The sequence below is a fragment of the Carassius gibelio genome, chromosome B18, assembly GCF_023724105.1.
Source record: "Carassius gibelio isolate Cgi1373 ecotype wild population from Czech Republic chromosome B18, carGib1.2-hapl.c, whole genome shotgun sequence".
In the NCBI taxonomy this organism is placed as follows: domain Eukaryota; kingdom Metazoa; phylum Chordata; class Actinopteri; order Cypriniformes; family Cyprinidae; genus Carassius; species Carassius gibelio.
Window position 1 is genome coordinate 7,376,278 of NC_068413.1, and position 18,459 is coordinate 7,394,736.

At 36.9% G+C, this 18,459-nt stretch overlaps 1 protein-coding gene across 3 annotated transcripts; it reads right to left on the bottom strand.

Moving 5' to 3' along the window:
* Positions 1 to 65: 65 nt before the first annotated feature.
* On the bottom strand, positions 66 to 17,559 carry rfx4 (regulatory factor X, 4). Of its 3 annotated transcripts, none has more exons than XM_052581652.1 (18): positions 17,270 to 17,559; positions 14,732 to 14,818; positions 14,226 to 14,286; positions 13,207 to 13,330; positions 12,329 to 12,390; positions 11,371 to 11,584; positions 10,765 to 10,842; positions 10,494 to 10,657; positions 9,677 to 9,777; positions 9,515 to 9,573; positions 9,242 to 9,386; positions 8,572 to 8,666; positions 7,514 to 7,631; positions 6,653 to 6,772; positions 5,132 to 5,290; positions 4,787 to 4,952; positions 4,535 to 4,673; positions 66 to 1,333 (listed from the first exon to the last, which is right to left on the bottom strand). In XM_052581652.1, the coding sequence occupies exons 1-18, from the start codon at positions 17,310 to 17,312 to the stop codon at positions 1,073 to 1,075; spliced, it is 2,196 nt and encodes a 731-aa protein (XP_052437612.1). In that variant the 5' UTR covers positions 17,313 to 17,559; the 3' UTR covers positions 66 to 1,072. The 3 variants fall into 3 exon arrangements, with proteins under 3 accessions (XP_052437612.1, XP_052437613.1, XP_052437611.1); XM_052581653.1 differs by having other exon boundaries at positions 4,787 to 4,913; positions 5,132 to 5,293; XM_052581651.1 differs by having other exon boundaries at positions 5,132 to 5,293.
* Between the last annotated feature and the right edge of the window lie 900 nt (positions 17,560 to 18,459).

Sequence of the window (18,459 nt, forward strand, 5' to 3'; positions counted from 1 at the left end):
ATTCTTAACATGTATATTCCAAACATATAGACATTCAAACACAAATAATAAGAAGACATAATATGAACAGGGTTTTAAAAAATCTTTATGTGGCAACAAATTAATCCACATATCTCATTTACATGGTAACAGCTGTCACCACAGAAGTTACTGAGTGCTTTTATTTACAAGAGAAAGTGACTAAAGATAATAAATGTTACATTTTCATATTCTTTTCTTTTATTCCTACCCATAGGGTAATAGGTCCACAATACCTTTGAGTGCATTCAATAACACACAAACCTAGGTTAACACTTTTCAGCTCCTAAAATCATACAAAACTTGATATACAGTTCAAACACAGATAAACAATGCAAAGGGACACAATGTTACAAAGCTACAGAAAATATTTCTAATATTCCCCCTGCCTCACACTGGGGTAATTCTGCATGTGTGTAAAATGAGAAATCTTACTTTCACATTTGCATGCAACAAGTACTGACATGAGTGGCCCTTATTTGTTTGAACTCCTATGACGCAAGTATTCTGGCAGCTGACCAAGAGGGCGTTCTAAGATAAAATATTAAGGCATTTCTTCCTGTGGCTGAGAATGTGTTATGTTTATGCTAGGAAAGTAGCACACTTTGATGCTGACAAAAAAACAATGTGGTCTTGTTAACATCACTGCTTGACGTCAAACACCCAGTCTGTGGTGACAGTTTACCATGAGATACGTACATATTTACGTTGAAATGAGGTCAGCAATCAAAGTTTTTGCACAGTAAATAAGTGAGTGGCCTATAATGCTCATGAGAGATAAATGATAAACAGGCAGGGAAAGGCACAACTGGGACACTGCCTTTTTTGCACTCTCACAATGATTGCGTTTTCGAAAAGAGTTTCATTGGCAGCCTGCACTGTAAACACTGACCACACCAATACAAACATCTCTGACACAATGTCATTCCCACACAAATACATTCTCTGTAATTATGTTAAATATGGGCTGCCGCTGGTTTATCTGTCCAGCTTTGCACACAGCTTTCCGCATGCAGACACTGTCTCTTGGAAAGAGACTTTCAGAAGGGTACAATCATTTTGCCCACCCAGTCGTGGCCTCCCCGTTAATATAGGCGAATCCTGGAAAATGTTGTGCATGTTCATATTCAGAGTTCCTGCGTGGGGCGAGAGGGGAGTACATGTCTCCGGCAGAGTAGCGTGATGTGTGTACAGCGGGGCTGGTATAACAGCTATTGGCTGAGGGCACATCCGGCCATCGGGGGGTCACCGTGCTCGAGTGTAGAAGTGGCGACCCGCTCATCAAACAGGACTCCATTCTGGACATCTGTGGATACTATAGAACAGAGAGACATGCGTAAGGACTACTGCAAAATATCAGAGAAGTGGCACATGTGGAGCATTTCCTAAGCAAATCTCATCTTCTTTCTTCATGTTAATAAAGCCATAAGCCATTTTTTTTTATTGAGGCCATACATAAAGAATGCCTTAAACACCATTAACCACAGTAAAATGAATGTATCAATACAATTAATAATAATATAACAGCAAAAATATGATGATATTTCATGAAAAATATTTTAAAAATATTTTTAATAATAATGACAATAACAATAACAGTAATAAAAAATTAGAATAAAAATAGCTGTAATATGCCATTTCTATATTTTTGCTTTGTGATATAATAATAACAACCAAAATATTTACAATAATAATAATTATAATATAATGAATATTATTATTAGTGATAGTAATAGTAGTGTGGCATCTCTTTATTTTTAATTTATGATTTATGAACATTTGGAAGAAAAAGAATAATAATATAAGCTCAATTACTATTGCTGTTGTTTATCTTTTGCTTTTATATCAATTAAAAAATAAATAAATAAATGCCATAGTACTACTATAACTACTACTACTAATTATTATTGTTATTAATGTTGTTGTTACTAACAAAATATAATAATAATAATATTATATATATATTTTTTTTTATTATTTCTTTTTTTTTTTTTTTTTTATGCATTTTAGTATGCATTCAATCACATTTTTGCTGGTCACACTGTTAAAATAATGATGCAAAACTAAAAATTTTCTAACTAGAAGTGCCAAACAATTAAGCATCATTTGAACATCTTTTCTACATGAACAATAGAAATTGGCCTTTTAAGTTAACATTGCACTTTTTCTAAAAAAAAAGACCCCCAGAAAGGTATTTTTTGTCTCTGTGTGTAACAGATCAAAAACAAAGCAGTGCATGTCAGCTCAAGATTTGTGTCTATATAAAACACTTTCTCTCTCTCTCATGGGAAATCAGCATAATCTTCATTTGTCTCCTCTCCATTTCCTCTTTCAGAGTAGCCCTCTCAAACAAAGCACAGACTTTGTATCCATTTTAAGTTGACGGAAAATAAGTGGAAGTAAAAAATCTATAACTTCTCTCTAAATAGAAACTGTCCACAGTCAGAGCCTTTATGAACGGCTGCAGCATGGAAAAAAGTCAGGCGGGGTCAGAGCCCGAGATGTGCTGCTTGGTGACCTTTCGTTCATGCAGAGAAAAGAGGCCATTGAATAACAATATTTTAATAAACGCTTTTCCATCTGGATCTCCGGCCGCTATTTGTGTGTGTGTGGGGGGGGGGGGGGGGGGGTTGGGGGGGGTTGGGGGTTCTCTTGGCTCTAGCCGGTCCACCTTTCAGAGTCTGCATCCACTGTGTGGAGGAGAATTCAGCTACACTGCTTCTAAAACTCTGAGGCCCAGCTGATCCCCCATTACAAAGGCAGACTGGGCCAGAGAGCTCTTGACAGGAAATTACCTTCACACCCGCTTTAGACTTTCAATATATGTGACGCAGACCCCTGTCTCTCCATCCACAACCAAACAGTTTTATTCAACTGTTCACGTTCTCTCTATCTCAAGGACTATACAGACTACTTAGCATTCATGCAGTTTCTGAATCAGTAGCTTGTAGCATGAACATTTTCTATACACCTGCATACTAAAATGAGCATTGCACACACTGAAAAACCATCATGCTTGACCACAATTCAGTAAACCAAAGATTAGATTTCAGGCCACATTCACCAAACTTAGCACAATCCAATAGCCCATGAACATATATTACAAATAATAATAATAATAATAATAATGTTATCTAGAATCAAGAACATTCTAGCAAGCACATAGCTTATAAAAAACTCTCTTGAATGTATTCAGTTATTCAAACTAGATACCGTTCAAACTTAAAATACTTAATACATACATCCTTCAAATTTCAAATATTCAAACATGCCGATTACTACATAAACCCTAAATAACCATGTCAAATGAATTTTTACTTCTTAACAAGGCTTTTCTAAAATTCTGCATGGAAAATGTTGCTTTGAGTGATCCATGCTAAAGTAATGGCAGCATTTTGAGATTTAACAAGAGCTTCTACAATAAACTTTAACCCTAGGGTTCTCTAGAGGTTTAACAAAGACAATTAACAGAGCTTTTTCATCTTTGTTCTCATTCAGGAGTGAATACGCTTTAAATACATATGCTAAATGACCTGTATTTCTGATTAGGAGTTCAGCCTATTACCCTAGTTAAGCAAGCATTCTCTATCCATAAACCTCTGTGGAGAACAGTTACCAGAACATTTCAGATGCTAATGACTGTAATACATCAAGCACCATTCATATTCACAAAAGTATTCTTCTCTATTAGTTACAAACCCTGTAAAAGAGACAAGGATGGAATACACTTCCACTCTAACTACTGGGGAATACACAACCTTTTCCATCGGTTATTAGGATTACTTTCTTAATGTTTGTTCCTGGCCTCGTTGTTCATGATTCATCTTTGAATAAAATAGGTTGCTTTTGTCAAATCAAATGTGATTTTTTTTCTTTAAGGTTCCAGGTAAAATCAGTGGATAAAATCAAGTCCATAATTCAAATAACCATAATTCGCAACCACTAAAATTGGTCGCAAAAACAATTAATGCATATAGAAGCGTATTTCTGCCACACAGGAAAATAATCATGCTTTGGTAAATCATAACTATGACATAAAACAGCCAAAATAATGACACTCTGAGCTAAATCTTAAGATTAAAAAGGCATAATTATGATATGCTACAGTACTATAGTACTATAATAATAATGACATAAATGTAATGAGATCAATTTTTGACATACTTTCTCATGATTTTGACTTCATATCAAATAATTGTGGCATTGTATGTTATAATTTTGAGATCAAATGTTGAAATGACAGTCAATTGACGAAAAGTTTATCATAATTTTGACTTGATCTCATAATTAAGCCAGTTTCTGATGGTCATAATTATGATTTATCATTAATATGATTTTGACTGACATTAAATCTTTTTTCAGAACAGGTATTTAGAAAATGAAAGGTGTTGTCTAAGAAAATTATGAAACTATATTCTATAAACGCGTCTTCTGAATAGTTCAGAGCTTGTGAATAAATTGTATCACATTAAAATAATACTGTATGATTCTGACAATTTGGCGGGAGGAGCCTAACCTGTGCTGAGGTCCGGTGGTATGAGGAATAGTGCAGAGGGGTGGGCAGCCCTGGTTCGTGGGTTAAACTGGAGTACTGACTCTGGATAGCATGATGGTGCTGGTTTGCGTAGCTGCTGTAATTATAGCTGCCAGTATACCTAGAAGAAGAAAAAAAAACATACTGAGTACAAATCGCTAAAAACATTTCATAATCCACACTGTAATGTTGTATTCAGCACATAATTTAATGTTAATGAATCTGGGGACTCACCCATGCTCATCTCGATGTGGGTAGACTGGCATCCTGTGAGCAGATGAGGAGCCGTGTAGAGGGGGTCCGCCTCGCATGCAGGAAAGCTGGGATCCAGTCTCGGATGGGCTGCCACCTGAGGTTGTCACTGTGTATGTAAGGGACCAGGTATATGACTGAACAGCTCCTGGCACATACACAGACATACATATTCAGAGAAACGTGTTTGGCTTGTTAATTAAATGATCTGATACAGTTTTAATGGATGCATGGAATGGAGCCGTGCCAAACGTGCCACTGACTGGGAGACTGTGATGTAAGATTTGAGGTTTAGAATCATTTTGGAGTCAGTTCTACATTGTTTACCTGTGGTAGCTGATATACTGGTGTACTCTGGAGACTGGGCTGAATTGGGGGAACCCACTGCAGGCACACCGACCGAGTGAACAGACTTGGCGGGAGAGTAGGGTCCAGGTGACGTAGATGTGGGGGTGGAACCCATGAGCATCAGCTCTTCCGCAGAATCTGCTATAGTAGTACAAAACAAAAGTCAGCGTGCTAAAAATCAAAAAGTTAAAGTGATTTTGAAAACTTCTCTACTGCAATCACAACATGTTTTGGATGGTGGTGTGACATTCCTGGACAACCAGTTTAGCTAAAAACACATTGCTGCCAACCTCTTCCAGCAGACAGATCAGCACAAAACCAGGTCTAACTATGATAACTTTCATGTTGGTCTTTAATAGTCATTCATATCTAATTTGCATAGGTGTTTTGTGGCTTTCATGGCTCATGTAGTATGATATTGGAGAATATGGAGCTCATAGGAGAGAAAACACCTCAGTGTTATTCAAAAATTAGCACAAATATTAAATTTGGCGCAGCTGCTGATATTTATATGGCCAAAAAGTTAAATGAAAAATAAATCAGTGAGAACAGTATAGCAGACTATTTACATAAAATTACATTTAGTCATTTAGCAGACGCTTTTATCCAAAGTGACTTACAAATGAGGACAATGGAAGCAATCAAAATCAACAAAAGAGCAATGATACGCAAGTGCTATAACAAGTCTCAGTTAGCTTAAACGCAGTACACATAGCAAGGTTTTTTAATTATATAATTAATAAAAAGAAAACTGATAGAACAGAAAAAGAAGAGTTAGCCAGTGTTAGAGGCCTTTTTGCTTTGGTTAATAGTATAATAAATACAAATAAAAGGAATAGATAGAATAGAAAAAGAATAGAGAAGCTAGTGTTAGTTAGTTTTTTTTTTTAGTAAATGAAGAGAGTGCTAAAAGTTTTTTATTTTTTTATTTAAATAATTAGAATAGAGATTTCTAGAGTTAGAGGGTCAAATAAAGATGGAATTAATATAATATTCATATAAATATCAGTTGTCACTCATTATCTCCCCCCAAAAGTTACCTAAGGCCAATTCACACTGCACAATGATATTTAAATGCTATTTTTACAAAGTAGTTTTACTGTAGGGGCAAAACAAGGAGGCAATTCGTACTAATTATACTAAAAGGCCTTTAACTTCCTAAAGAAGTATGATCTATCAAACAGACGACAGAAGTTATGTAGTCGATTGTGTTCAACAATGAGAGTTTTGTTTTGATTTTGTTAATTTATAGAGGCCTTATAAATGTATGTATTAAATTTAGTAGGCATTATAAGCTTTCACTTTGCTTTTAAAAAACTGCATCTTAAAAATTCATGCTTGAGAGTCGACTGTGCACCATTTATGTGACTATAATTCAAATAACATCATCTACAGAACTAATGGAAACTACTATTTTAGTGAGAAATTAGCTTCCTGTGTTGGTCTCCAGACTGAAGCCATGAGCGATCAGCTCTATTGCTTGCATCAAATGGATCTCACCTGGTGTCCCCTCTCCTTTCATAGCCCTCATCAGTTCATTGGCTCTCTCTTGGCAGTGCAAAGACTCAAGCAGGTATAGCACGTAATCATCAAACATCAGGTGGATCAAATGGAATGAGCCTGTAAGTACAAAAAAAATAGTCCCATAAAAAAAAAAAAAACGTTTATGTATTCTGCCAATTCAAGTCACCTGTCCAAGTAATAAATGAAGGCTTTGTGGACTATTCCCATACAGCATTAGCCAATCAAATGCAATTCGATTTGAATCTAACTGATTTACTGGAGCACATTTAAATGGTAAATGCTCAAAACCAAGTCAGAACCAAGCGAGCGGTCCAACCATAAACACTAGAGAGTTACTGAAGCATATGATGCTTTGACTCCATGTTCTGAATGAGATGGGGGAAAGAATTCATAAGGAGCATGGCACAATCCTCGCATTGTGTTACCAACTCTAGCCACTATGTGCATAATAAACATTGCGGCTATTCAGCGGACTGGGCGCAATACTGCCCGGTTATAAAATGGGAAGAAGGGGGAAAGACTTGGTGGGGGTTAGCCTTTGTTAATTAGCTGTTTTGTACAGAGAGCTGCATTATCAAAACACTGCAACCAGCTGTGCCTTTGATATTCACAGACAGAACTGACAGGGAGGGGGCCTTTACCTCTTTTATGGCCCTTCTTTCAGTTACTTTGCCATAGACAGCTAGGCGGTGTTAGCCAAGAGTTAGCAAAGTTGACACTTGGTGTTGTGGATTGAGGAACCTTTAGTTAACTTCACAAATCAAATGAGTTAAAAGAAGATTCATATCTATTCTCCCTAATATGATGATTGTGACAAAACGGTGCAGCCTGACTCACCGAAGCTGGGTGCGCTATGTAGCGTCATATCCCGGATAACTCTGGTCCCGAAACATGACCACATGAGCAGGAACTGTTGAGCTACCCTCTTCAGGCATCCGGGTCTCTTCCCCGCCACCTAAATAGAGTATTACCATGAGAAAAGCTTGGGAGAGAGTGCAGGGGCCTTAACCTTTGGGTCTAACCCCCAAGAACGAAAAACATGTCAACAAGTCAACTATTTGATTTGCCCCTAAGGAAACACCCTCCTATTGAACTATTGTCTGGTAGGTAGTAGAGGTTCCCATGGAAACCAGATTTACAAGCCCATATCTGGACTATAATGGGCACGAGAAGGGCCCATGAAGACATTATTAAGTTGGGGAATTGCATCACAAAAAGTCTTAAGCATTGGTTGGACACCTGCAGATTTAGTTTGGACTGGAAGAACATATAAACAGTGCTTGAAAAAGGCTATGACTATACTTGTATTCCTGTTTAAATGTCTCTAAAATTAATGAATAAATTATTTTTTTTATTTTGTAAAAATAAAAAATACTATATAAAATAATTAGAATTTTTTTTAAAGAAATTAATTATTTTATTAATCAAGGACTCATTTAATGAATCAAAATGTCAATTAAGACATTTATAATGTTACAATATATATATATATATATATATATATATATATATATATATATATATATATATATATATATATATATATATATATATATATTTTTTTTTAATAAGTTCTGTTCCTAACTATTAATCAATAAGAATTCTGAGGGGGAAAAGATATCTTAGTTTCTACAAAATAAATCAATAAAATAAAATAAATAATAATCATAATAATAATAATAATACTGTTTGCAACTTATAGAAATAATAATAATAAAAACATACTAAGTCAGCATATTAGAATGATTGTTAAAGAATCATGTGACACTGAAGACTGGAGAAATTCAGCTTTGAATATGTATATATATGGTACATGATATGGTACACGGTACATGATAGTCATACTGCAAATTGTGAATTAAGCATAATCTAAATTTCATGGTCTGAACACTTACCCTTATGACACATCTCTCCACCATAGAGTCCAGCCACTCGATGTAGGCTTCAATGGGCGACTGGTCTTCCAGCAGTCTGTCAAATTCTTGATACACTTTATAAAAAGAAAAAAATTAAAAAAGATACACAGAGAGATTAAAAATATATCCGAGTAGGAAGAAGAAATCAGAAGCATCCAAAATTAATACAATCATTTTTTGAAGCATTAATTTCTCAAGTTTTAATTGTTTGCAAAATTTGCTTATACATCATTGAAAAATACTACTGGCACAAACTAGAGAACTGAATATGAAATGTAGAGAGAGAGGAGCTCAGAATCCTCTTTTGAGGATGACATTGCAGAATCTTTGAACTTTGACCTGGTCAGTCATGTGAGAGGTTGACGCTGAAATGAATTTGAAATGCTCCTCAGGGTGGCAAACTGTGAAGGTTAACCTCTCAGTGTCTGTGGTTAAAGCTCGACTCTCATGGTCGTGGGAATGATTCAGTGCTGGTTGACAGCTACTTTGTGAAATCCGAATCATAAACCAGCAGGGCTTTTAACACAGCGCTGCATGTGATTCTGCTGCAATAACACACCACTGAACTAGTGAAGCACAGAAACACTAATAAATCATTCTGTACGAAACCAGCTAGGTCTGATCTAATTCTTTTTCATTTAAATCTTACACTGGATGATAAGCCTCCTCTGGTCCTCTCTGGTGTCTTCCATTGTATAAAGAGTCTGTTTAGTGATGCTATTAAGGTCTACGTTCCTCCAGTCCTCAAGCATCTGAAAGGTGATGTCTGCACTGTGGATCACGGTTCGAGAAGCCTGTAAGAGCAAGTACATTATTCAGATATCACCCTGCAATATGTCTGATCAAATACACTTGTGTTAACATGATACACACATGTTGGGATATAGGAAAAAGTTACATTTAACATAAAATTTCTGTATACCTGACAGAGATGGTTTAATGATGTCTGTCGTTTAAGTATCTGGGAAAATCTTCTCGACACTGAGAAAACATAAAACATAGATTTGTTCAGAAATGGCTTTAGAATGCCAGCAAAATTCATTTTGATGTTTTTAAGAGTATTTCAGAGTATATTGGCACATACATTCAAACTTTATGTTGCGCAAGTTCTCAGGCAGGTCATGTAATGCCACCTTCAGCCACTCGTCCAGCTGCTTGGCGAACTTCCTGATCACCTGAGTCAGGCTACATTATTCAAAACACACAAACAAGGACATCATGTAGTACATTACACTTACATACAATGGATGTCCTGACGCAATGAACTTTTGACCTTTTGTCCGGGGCAATTCAAATATGAGTCATGCGTCATTTGCAGGAAATCTTTTGGGAAGTTAATTACACTGACGCACAAGCATGAAATGCAGATAATGCTAGCAATGATCCCAATGGCAATAGTATTCAAGGTATTTATTTATCTTTAAAAGGGAAAAGTCCAATTGACCAAAGCTGCATTAAGCATTGTGTATATATGATCTGATCCCAGTGATTACTGCAAATAAAGATACGGATTTTACCAACAGTGGGGCTAATTTCATACAGTTGTTCGTAATGCAAATGCTGATCATGTTGAACGTGAAATAAAAATCTGGTCACACTTTATTTTAAGGTCCAATTCTCACTGTTAACAAACATTAACTACAACTTTTCCCCTTAATAAAGTCCTAATTTGCTTCTTGTGAATAGGCTGATATTAAGTTTATCCACTCAATTCTAGAATAAATCCGAATCAAATCCTCTGTCATAACTATTTTTCTTATTAAATATCCCATTTTACTCAGAATTATGTCACACTGAGGAAATAAAACAGAAATTCGGATAGGTACTGGAACACTTTCCTTAACTGCAGGTGTATAAATTAGTTTTTTAACAAAAACAAAATAGCCGGGAACAGGACTCACCTGTCAGGCAGAGCCTGTAGGACGGTGGGCATGAGGACTCCTGAGATGGCCTTGTATAATATGGAGTCACACACACCGACTATGTTGACCACTGTAGAAGAGCCCAGGACAGGGAGCATGTGGGGTGGCATGCCCTGCCAAAAGTGCAACAGAAAGCTCTGGACCTACGCATATAAACAAACACAAATAAACATTGTGATAACATAACGGAATCAAATCACCCTCAACATGCCACCAGTTGATAAAAGCTAAAGGAAAAAGAAGAGCAGACCTCATCAAAGTTGGCTCGTATGACTGTATCCAGTATCCTCTGGCAGTGAGTTCTGTACATCATGATAAATGTTGAGACCTTTTAGAGGGAAAAAGCTCATTTAAATGACTTATAATACTTTCCACAAAGAATAATTCACTTAGTGTTAATGATGTCATACCAAATTCATTCCTGAATCATGGTCATGCATTATTAAGTCACCAAAAGACTCTAACACTAAAGAAAGAGGATACAAATACCAAAGAACAAAAAAAAAGCTGCTTTCACGTCCAATGCCTATTTACAAGGTCCTGCCAAACCAATGTATAAAAAGAGGCTTTAAAGATCAGAAACTCACAAACCATTTAAAATTACAGGCGCCTTTTTAAAGCGAGACAGCTAGTGCCCATCCTTTGTGCAATGTGAGATCTTATTATCTACTCGAAAGATTAAGAGTTCGCTAGGACCCAACACATAAATCCTTCAGGTCCTCATCTAAATCCAGGCCCAGGGAAGGTCCGTCTGACACATGAAAGCCGGATCTAGAGGGGAGGGGAGTGGGCAGGAGGAGGGAGACGGGGGTTGGAGTTGGAGGTTAGCAGTTAGAGGTTTTAGTGATCTGTTTACCTTCTCCTCTGGCAGACTGGCGGGCAGATTTAAGTCTTTGACATTTGGAAAGTCTGGCAGGAGAGTGCCCAGCTTGGAGCGCGGTGAATACGCCACTGTCTGTTTGGTGACCTCTTTCTTGCCCGTCTCGTTCACCCACGCAGCGCCCTTTTTAGAGTACATCACATCGTAGTACTGAGAGCTCTCTTTCACGGCGATTCCATAGTAGTGATACCTAAGAGGGATGAGCGAGTGGCAGAATAAAACATTTACATTTGTTTGCTGATTAAAGAAGTCTCATGACTGCATCTTTTTTGACATTTCATTTGGCACTGAAATAAAGTGAAATAAAGCATGACCAAAGATTGTTCTTTTTTGTTTGGCACAAAAAATGTAACTACATACACATACGTTACATTACTTTTGTGTTACTTTTTCTGACCTGGGCTGGGCTTGTGAAAAAAAAAAAAAAAAGATGAACAAATAACACTTATTCCACAAAAAAAAAAAAAAAACACCTTGGGATGTTTAACTGAGATTAAATACGCAATATGCATTTGTGTTATTTAACAGATTTAAATACTGCAGGTTAGTGGAATATTCTGAGTTTGCATTTGACTGTTTTTAGTCATTTCTAGGAATACTGAATCTTTTTTTGAGCAAGTGAGATGAATAAATGCGTTTTCACATTTAGTCTAGAACTACAGTAACCATCATATATGGAAAACAAAGTAACTTGCAATACTTATTTGAAAAAGTAATAGTAATTTTAATTTTTTTAAATTACAATTATTTAAAAAATTTAAAGTAATGCATCACGTTAGGTACTTGTAATCTGATTATGTAACTCCAGTTACTTGTAATGTGTTACCTCAACACTGCTTGTTGGCTACTAACTGTGACCTACTTGATACAACATATTTTAAAGTGACACAATAAATGTAAAATATTAGAAAAGTTTGTTGAATAAGGAACTTACTTTGACTGGCCTCTGGTTCCCAGTCTCCGTGTGGTTAACTGTGGAAACTGTTGTCTTATTATCTGTTTGGATGAAAAAAAAAACACACACATATTGAGCTTTTCTGGGCACATCTTTCATGACGTCAGTGTGTTGTATGTTACAACTATGACAAAAAATATCTTCTCAATCATCTTGTTAGATTCATACATGTCCAAGGACATTTCTTTTCTCGCCAATCTCTCTTTTTCTTTCTGCTTTTTGTCCATGAGCTCCTTGGTCCAGCTCCCGGTGCAGAAAACTTTGCAAACAGTGAAGCTCTCTATTGTGTGGGATGAAAAAAGAGGCCAAGCTGTGAAGTTTCTGTCAGGCTTGGCTTGATAAATGAGCAGACAGCGAGGCAGGTCCAGCTCTCTCTCTCTTTTTTGTCCTGAATCAATGAAGCCTTCCTAAAGGACACCCCACACTGCTCCAGCCACTGATCTAACATTCCGCAACATCTCACCCTTCCAAATTTCCTTTAATTACACATTAATCCAGGCCCCCTCTCTTTTTCAATATCCTCCGACAGGACCCGGGGGGAGCGGGATAAGGGTGCCGGGGGGCGGCTATATGAGTAGGTGGGTTGAGGGGTTGTGGGAACAAGGGTGAACATGTTCATTGTTTATATTGTCCAGCTATGAGTTTGCAAAAGAGGTGTCAGAAAAAAACACTGGCTGTGGCTCTTCATAACACTCAGTATTATGTCATGCTTTTTTTTTTGGTAGCAGATATATTCTTTCCTCTTTCACGTGGACATGTGTGTTAGGATCTTTGATGAGAGGAAACTCCCCATTAAAACTTGACTATCATAAAAGATGGATTATTTGATTTCATCACCGAAGGGTTGAGGTTATTACCTTCCCAAAGCTTGCGGCGTTGACCGGCTGAGAATCAAGTTTCTCGCAGAAGTCCAAATAATGCATGTACAGTGCACTGCGAGGAATACAAACACCCTCTGCGATCTCATAGTTCTCCTCCAACCTGATGAAAACACAGTTTGGTAAACACACATGGAAAGCCTAGAAAAGTCTAAAAAACACCTGTTAAAGAATCATAAGCCAATGGAGGAAAGCATAGCTGTAGTTTTAAAACAAATATCACTGCAGTATCAAGTTACACTGTAGGTACTGGAATGATCTTCAAGCATGGCCAACATGAAATTTTAGTTTATTATACAGACATATTTTCAAGTTGCACTTTCATAATTACATGCATATAAACTTCATTTATTCTCAGTATCCTCGTTTTTATGAAAAAAATGTGGTTTAGTGTGAATAGGCTCTAAGACCAATTGAAAGTTTAATTTAAATAATTCTGAAAATAATATTTCAAATGAGAGAAAAAGGTCAGAGAAAAGGGCTTGAAAAAAGTATATTCTTTGGATTTGTTTGTCATACTAGTTAGAAAAGCAAGATTTTGTATCATTTGCTGATGCTTTAATAAACTATTTCTTTGTGAGGTTGTAAGTCTGTTTGCCTTTCTGATACTTGAATCCTGACGACTTGCAAGCTACAGGAGAGCAAACACACTATTTGGGAAATTCAACAGCTGTTTCATGATCTAGACTAGAAAAGTGCATGATTCGTTTGAAAATCTTGTAGCAAGTAACGTATTAATGTGACATTTTACAAAATACACTGAGATTTCATACAGATGGTTATATTTCTCAAACACACATTATATTTCACAGACTGAAGAATTTAGCTGCTATTGGATGTCACTTAAAATATCAAAGTATATTATAATTATAAATATTGATAATTTACTATAATTTAAAACCTTTGGAGAGTTCAAACTGAACTGACTTGTGTCAGGTGATGGTAAGGATTAAAATAAGTGATTTATAAGTGACATGTCTGGTGTAGATTAGACTCACCATTGTAATGTGGCAGGTGTTGAATGTGGCTTAGATGCTCGGTTGTTTTCTTTCTCCTCGTCTTTTATAAAAAGAAAAACACAACAATCAGGATCAGTAATTTCCCTTAAATATAAATAACATATTAATATAAATATTTTGCATGTAATATAATTAAAAAAGATACATAATATGCCGTTTTTCTTCTAAAATGATAATTTTTATCAGGCTCCATATGTGTAGGTTCGGTAATTTCACTTAAGTGTTAATGAATAGGTTCTTTTCATTGGCTGAACATAAACAAAGGAAGAAAATTTCAAACGGCATCAAGAGGCTTTTGTATCCGATATATTAAAGTAAAATATTAGGCTATATAGCTACAGTATATAATATTGAGTCTTTTTTTCTTTTCTTTTTCTTTTTTTATAGACATGTTCTTTCATAACACACATTAAGTTGCCTTAAAAAAAATTGTTAATGTATCATGCAGTTTCTTTAATTTATTCATAGATATTCGTTAGACTTACTTTCGTCGTTGGACATATTTCCAATAGAAGAGTGACTGGAAAAGCGTTTGCACTCGCTTTCGTTCAGACATCTTTCAATCCAGCTCTCTGCGAAAGTAAAATAGGCTATATTTATATAGGCTATAGCTATATTTACATTACGCTTTTTTATTGAAAGCATAGCCTATGGCCGTCTTCGCATTGGCCTATTTGTTATGCCCTTTCTCTTTTTTCTTAGATGAAAAAAAAATCTAAACCACATTATTACAACATTATTAAACCAACAAACGTTTCATTTAGCTTTCATTTATTGTTTTCTGTTCTATTTACATTTTATTTAAGCTAAACATAGCTTAAATTTTTCAAAGCATATGATGTAATTAATTAACATAAGCAGAAGCAACAGGTGCATGACCGCGCTGTGATTTCCAAACTTAATTCTTTCTTTTTTTTCACAGCTTAAAAAAAACTGCTAAAGCGTTGAACTGTAATTGTTCATTTGTGAATTCCATATATTTTTTCTTGATCAGACGAACTGTCAAGTTTGTGGTCGAGTGAGCGCTGTAAACATCAGTAAACGTGGCAGTGTGTTATTGCAGCCACTGTCTATAGAGTTGAGGGGCAGAATAATGACGGTGCAATTCAATTACAATCGATTGTGCGGATCTTTGGGCAGCTGGGATTCTATTTGAAATGTTTTCAGCAGAACTGCAGGAATCCCGCATTGTTCCCGAGGCGAATTACAAGCGCGCGCACGCTCAATTGATTCAGCGCGCTCCTCCATAGCGCTGTCGTCACAATAGAACCTTTTTAGCGCCATTCTAATTTCTGCTATGTAAGTAAGCCGGCTGGTGTCCTTACATCACAAAATAGAAACACTTATAAGATAATTCGATTCGAACTTATGTCAATCATGTTTTCCCGCACGGGCCATGGCAACGGTCGCTACAGTCTGGTTGCCAGGGTTGCGAGTCGACTGGGAAACCAAGAGCCTGCTGATGCATCAGATGGCGACTGAAGTTATAGTGAAAGTTATGAGACTTAAAACTTTTGTTGGATGAGTTATTTGACAGCCGCCAGACAACGAACTGCACAAACGACGGGTGTAAAGCAAAAAGTAGTTTCGATTTTATTGAAATATTATTTTAGGAGTGATTTGATGGAATGATTAAGACTGAAATCTACATTTCTCAAGGGATTGCAGGTCATAGTTTGGGAGCTAAAAAAAACTTGAATCAGTTTAAGTTCCCAGTTTTGATGCATCATAATAATCATTAGTTTAAACAGGAAACAATCAAGCAGAAGTATTTAAAAAAAACAGCCAGACAGTAACCTATTACACGTGTCTCATAACATCTCATATGGGTCAAGGCCAATTATTATCTTTATTTTAATTAAAGTTCTTTACAAAGTTTGGTTTTTCTACAAACTTTCCTTATAGTGACAGTTATTGAGAGGCAAAATAAACCTGAAGTGAGATGGAGAAAAAGATAAACAAGTTTAATTTACTTAAAATGTGTATTATCTTTTGTATTAAAAAATATAGAAGGTAAATAAAAAAATGTCACTATCAGTGATTTCACCATAACAAGCTGTCTAATATATTTAACTTTTTAAAATACTGTAGCAATATACATTATTTGGAACGCCACCAGTTGGTTCTTATTATTACTTTTTTAAACAATTTAGTTACATGTATGCTAACTTTTTATTTTAAATGTATTTAGACTTCAAAAAGTATTAATATTATTATTCTGCAGCTGTTATTTTGAAGAATCAACAAATATTTTTCTCAGAAACTAATCTCCATCAGCGTTGGCTTGGTCAATTGAGACCAGATTTTCAGTCTGTAATTGAATTATTTGCTCTGTGAACAGTTTAAGTGCTCTAGATAATTGGATTAAATCCAATCTAAAGGCGAGACTGATCTGAGCTCATTCATAATCATGCATTAAATATCAGAGGGAAAAAGCGTAATTTAAATATAGCAAATATTCAGTAGGCTAATTAACTTAAAAAAAATACTAGACCAATTGCATTGAACAGAATTGAACTGCTTTCTAAAGCCACGTGAAATTAGGAAAACACTTCAGCATAACATCAGTTATCTAAATATTCTGTACAGATTATAATGTTGTCTTCAGTGTTTATAGCTTCAGAAGCGGCACTTTTATATTTACCAATAGTATAGAGTGCAGTTTCGCTCAAGCCAAAACCTGACTTGAACAGGTGCCTCATTTTCATAAAACTTTTACGACAAACTCAGAACTGTGATCTTATGTGAGTTTAGTCTAAATTAAAGGTCACATTGCTACTCCGTAAAACCGCTGTCCACTTTACGTAATCCCAAAGCGCGTAAAACAATAATCGTAGCAAAAGAGCACTCATCCTGAGCAATTAAAAACATGCCCACTTATCTCTTGGTGAACTAGAATCAAGAGCTTCCCTGACGGAAGGCTAAATAACTTTTTCTGATGCCAATCTCAGGTCACACAATCCCAAGGCCCGTTTCATGTTCCAAAAGCGACTCAATGTCACGGCGGTGCAGCAGGAACCAACCTGTGGAATCCATGTCAGGCTCTTCCAGCAGCCCACAATGCATCCTCTTCCCATGCACGTTCCAGGGGCTCCTCTGAGAAAATGGCTCCGTGCAGGATTCCCCCTCCTCAGCTCCCTCCGTCTCTCAGAGAGAACTGCCCGGCGCTGAGATGCATAAGATGTGAGGTCCGTGGAGAGGGTGGCGGTGGTGATGGAGGTGGGGGTTGTAGGAGCGGGTGGGGTGGAGAGGGTCACAGACTCCAGAGATCCAGCAGGGGAAAAGCCAGAGCCGTCAAAATGTTTGCTGATGTTTCATGGGAAAGGGGCTGATTTTATAGGAGCCCTGATGGGGGACATGTCATTGATAGGCTCGGCAGGCTGATGAATGGCTTCGAGTCAGATGGGGATGTGGCAAGGCTCACTGGAAGTCTTTTGTGGGGCTGTTTTGAATAAGAAAAGCTCCCTTCCCAGAAAAAAAGAGGCTTAGATCTACGCAATCCCAGGCACTGTGGCCTCCCATTATAGCATTTAATACGTTTTCGTACCCTCTCCTCACACGCACATACACACTCTGCCCCCATTGCTTTAGTTTTAAAGTCCTCTATCCAAGGGCCACTTTTTGGCCCATTGCAAAATGTTTTTTTTTGATGTCTTCAACTCAAAAGCTCGGGAAACGAGAGCGTCGAAATTGCGTTCATTTAAAATCAATGGCAAAAATGTCGAACTCTCACACAAATGCATTTCATCGTCATTTTGGATGGTTTTGACACCAATCGCCCAATAAGGACGTTGGCAAAACTGGAAAAATAAAGTTTGGTGGACCCCCTCCCCTTCTCGCTCTCTCCTTGAAGCAACCTTATTTTAGTGTGCTGGGAGGAGAGCGCGGCCACAAAAGAGGGAAGTAAAAGTGTAGAGCCTGAGGCAGGGAGGGCTCTGATGGAGTGCCTACAAACTGCAGAAGGGAAAGCTGTGATTAGAATATGAATGGAACCACGGGGGAAAGAGAGAGCGAGTAAGAGAAAGGGGGATTATGGTGGAACTACTCCCCACTTGCTGGATGGCAGAGGAACGCTCGCTCCTACATCTATCGACTGCGCAGGGGTAAGGATGGCAGGACGGGCTCCTCTCTGCATGGCGGAAGGAGTTCAGCTGGAACATGGAACTATACAAGTTTGGACACTTTCTGGTTGTCAAATGTTAAGTGTAAAATA

Coding starts and splice junctions, on each gene's coding strand:
- rfx4 (XM_052581651.1), bottom strand. CDS start 17,312: ATGCATTGTGGGCTGCTGGAAGAGCCTGACATGGATTCCACAG. Junction 12,391..13,206: donor ACGCCGCAAGCTTTGGGAAG/GTAATAACCTCA, acceptor TCATCCAAACAG/ATAATAAGACAACAGTTTCC. Junction 10,843..11,370: donor CCAGTCTGCCAGAGGAGAAG/GTAAACAGATCA, acceptor TCCCTCTAAAAG/GTCTCAACATTTATCATGAT.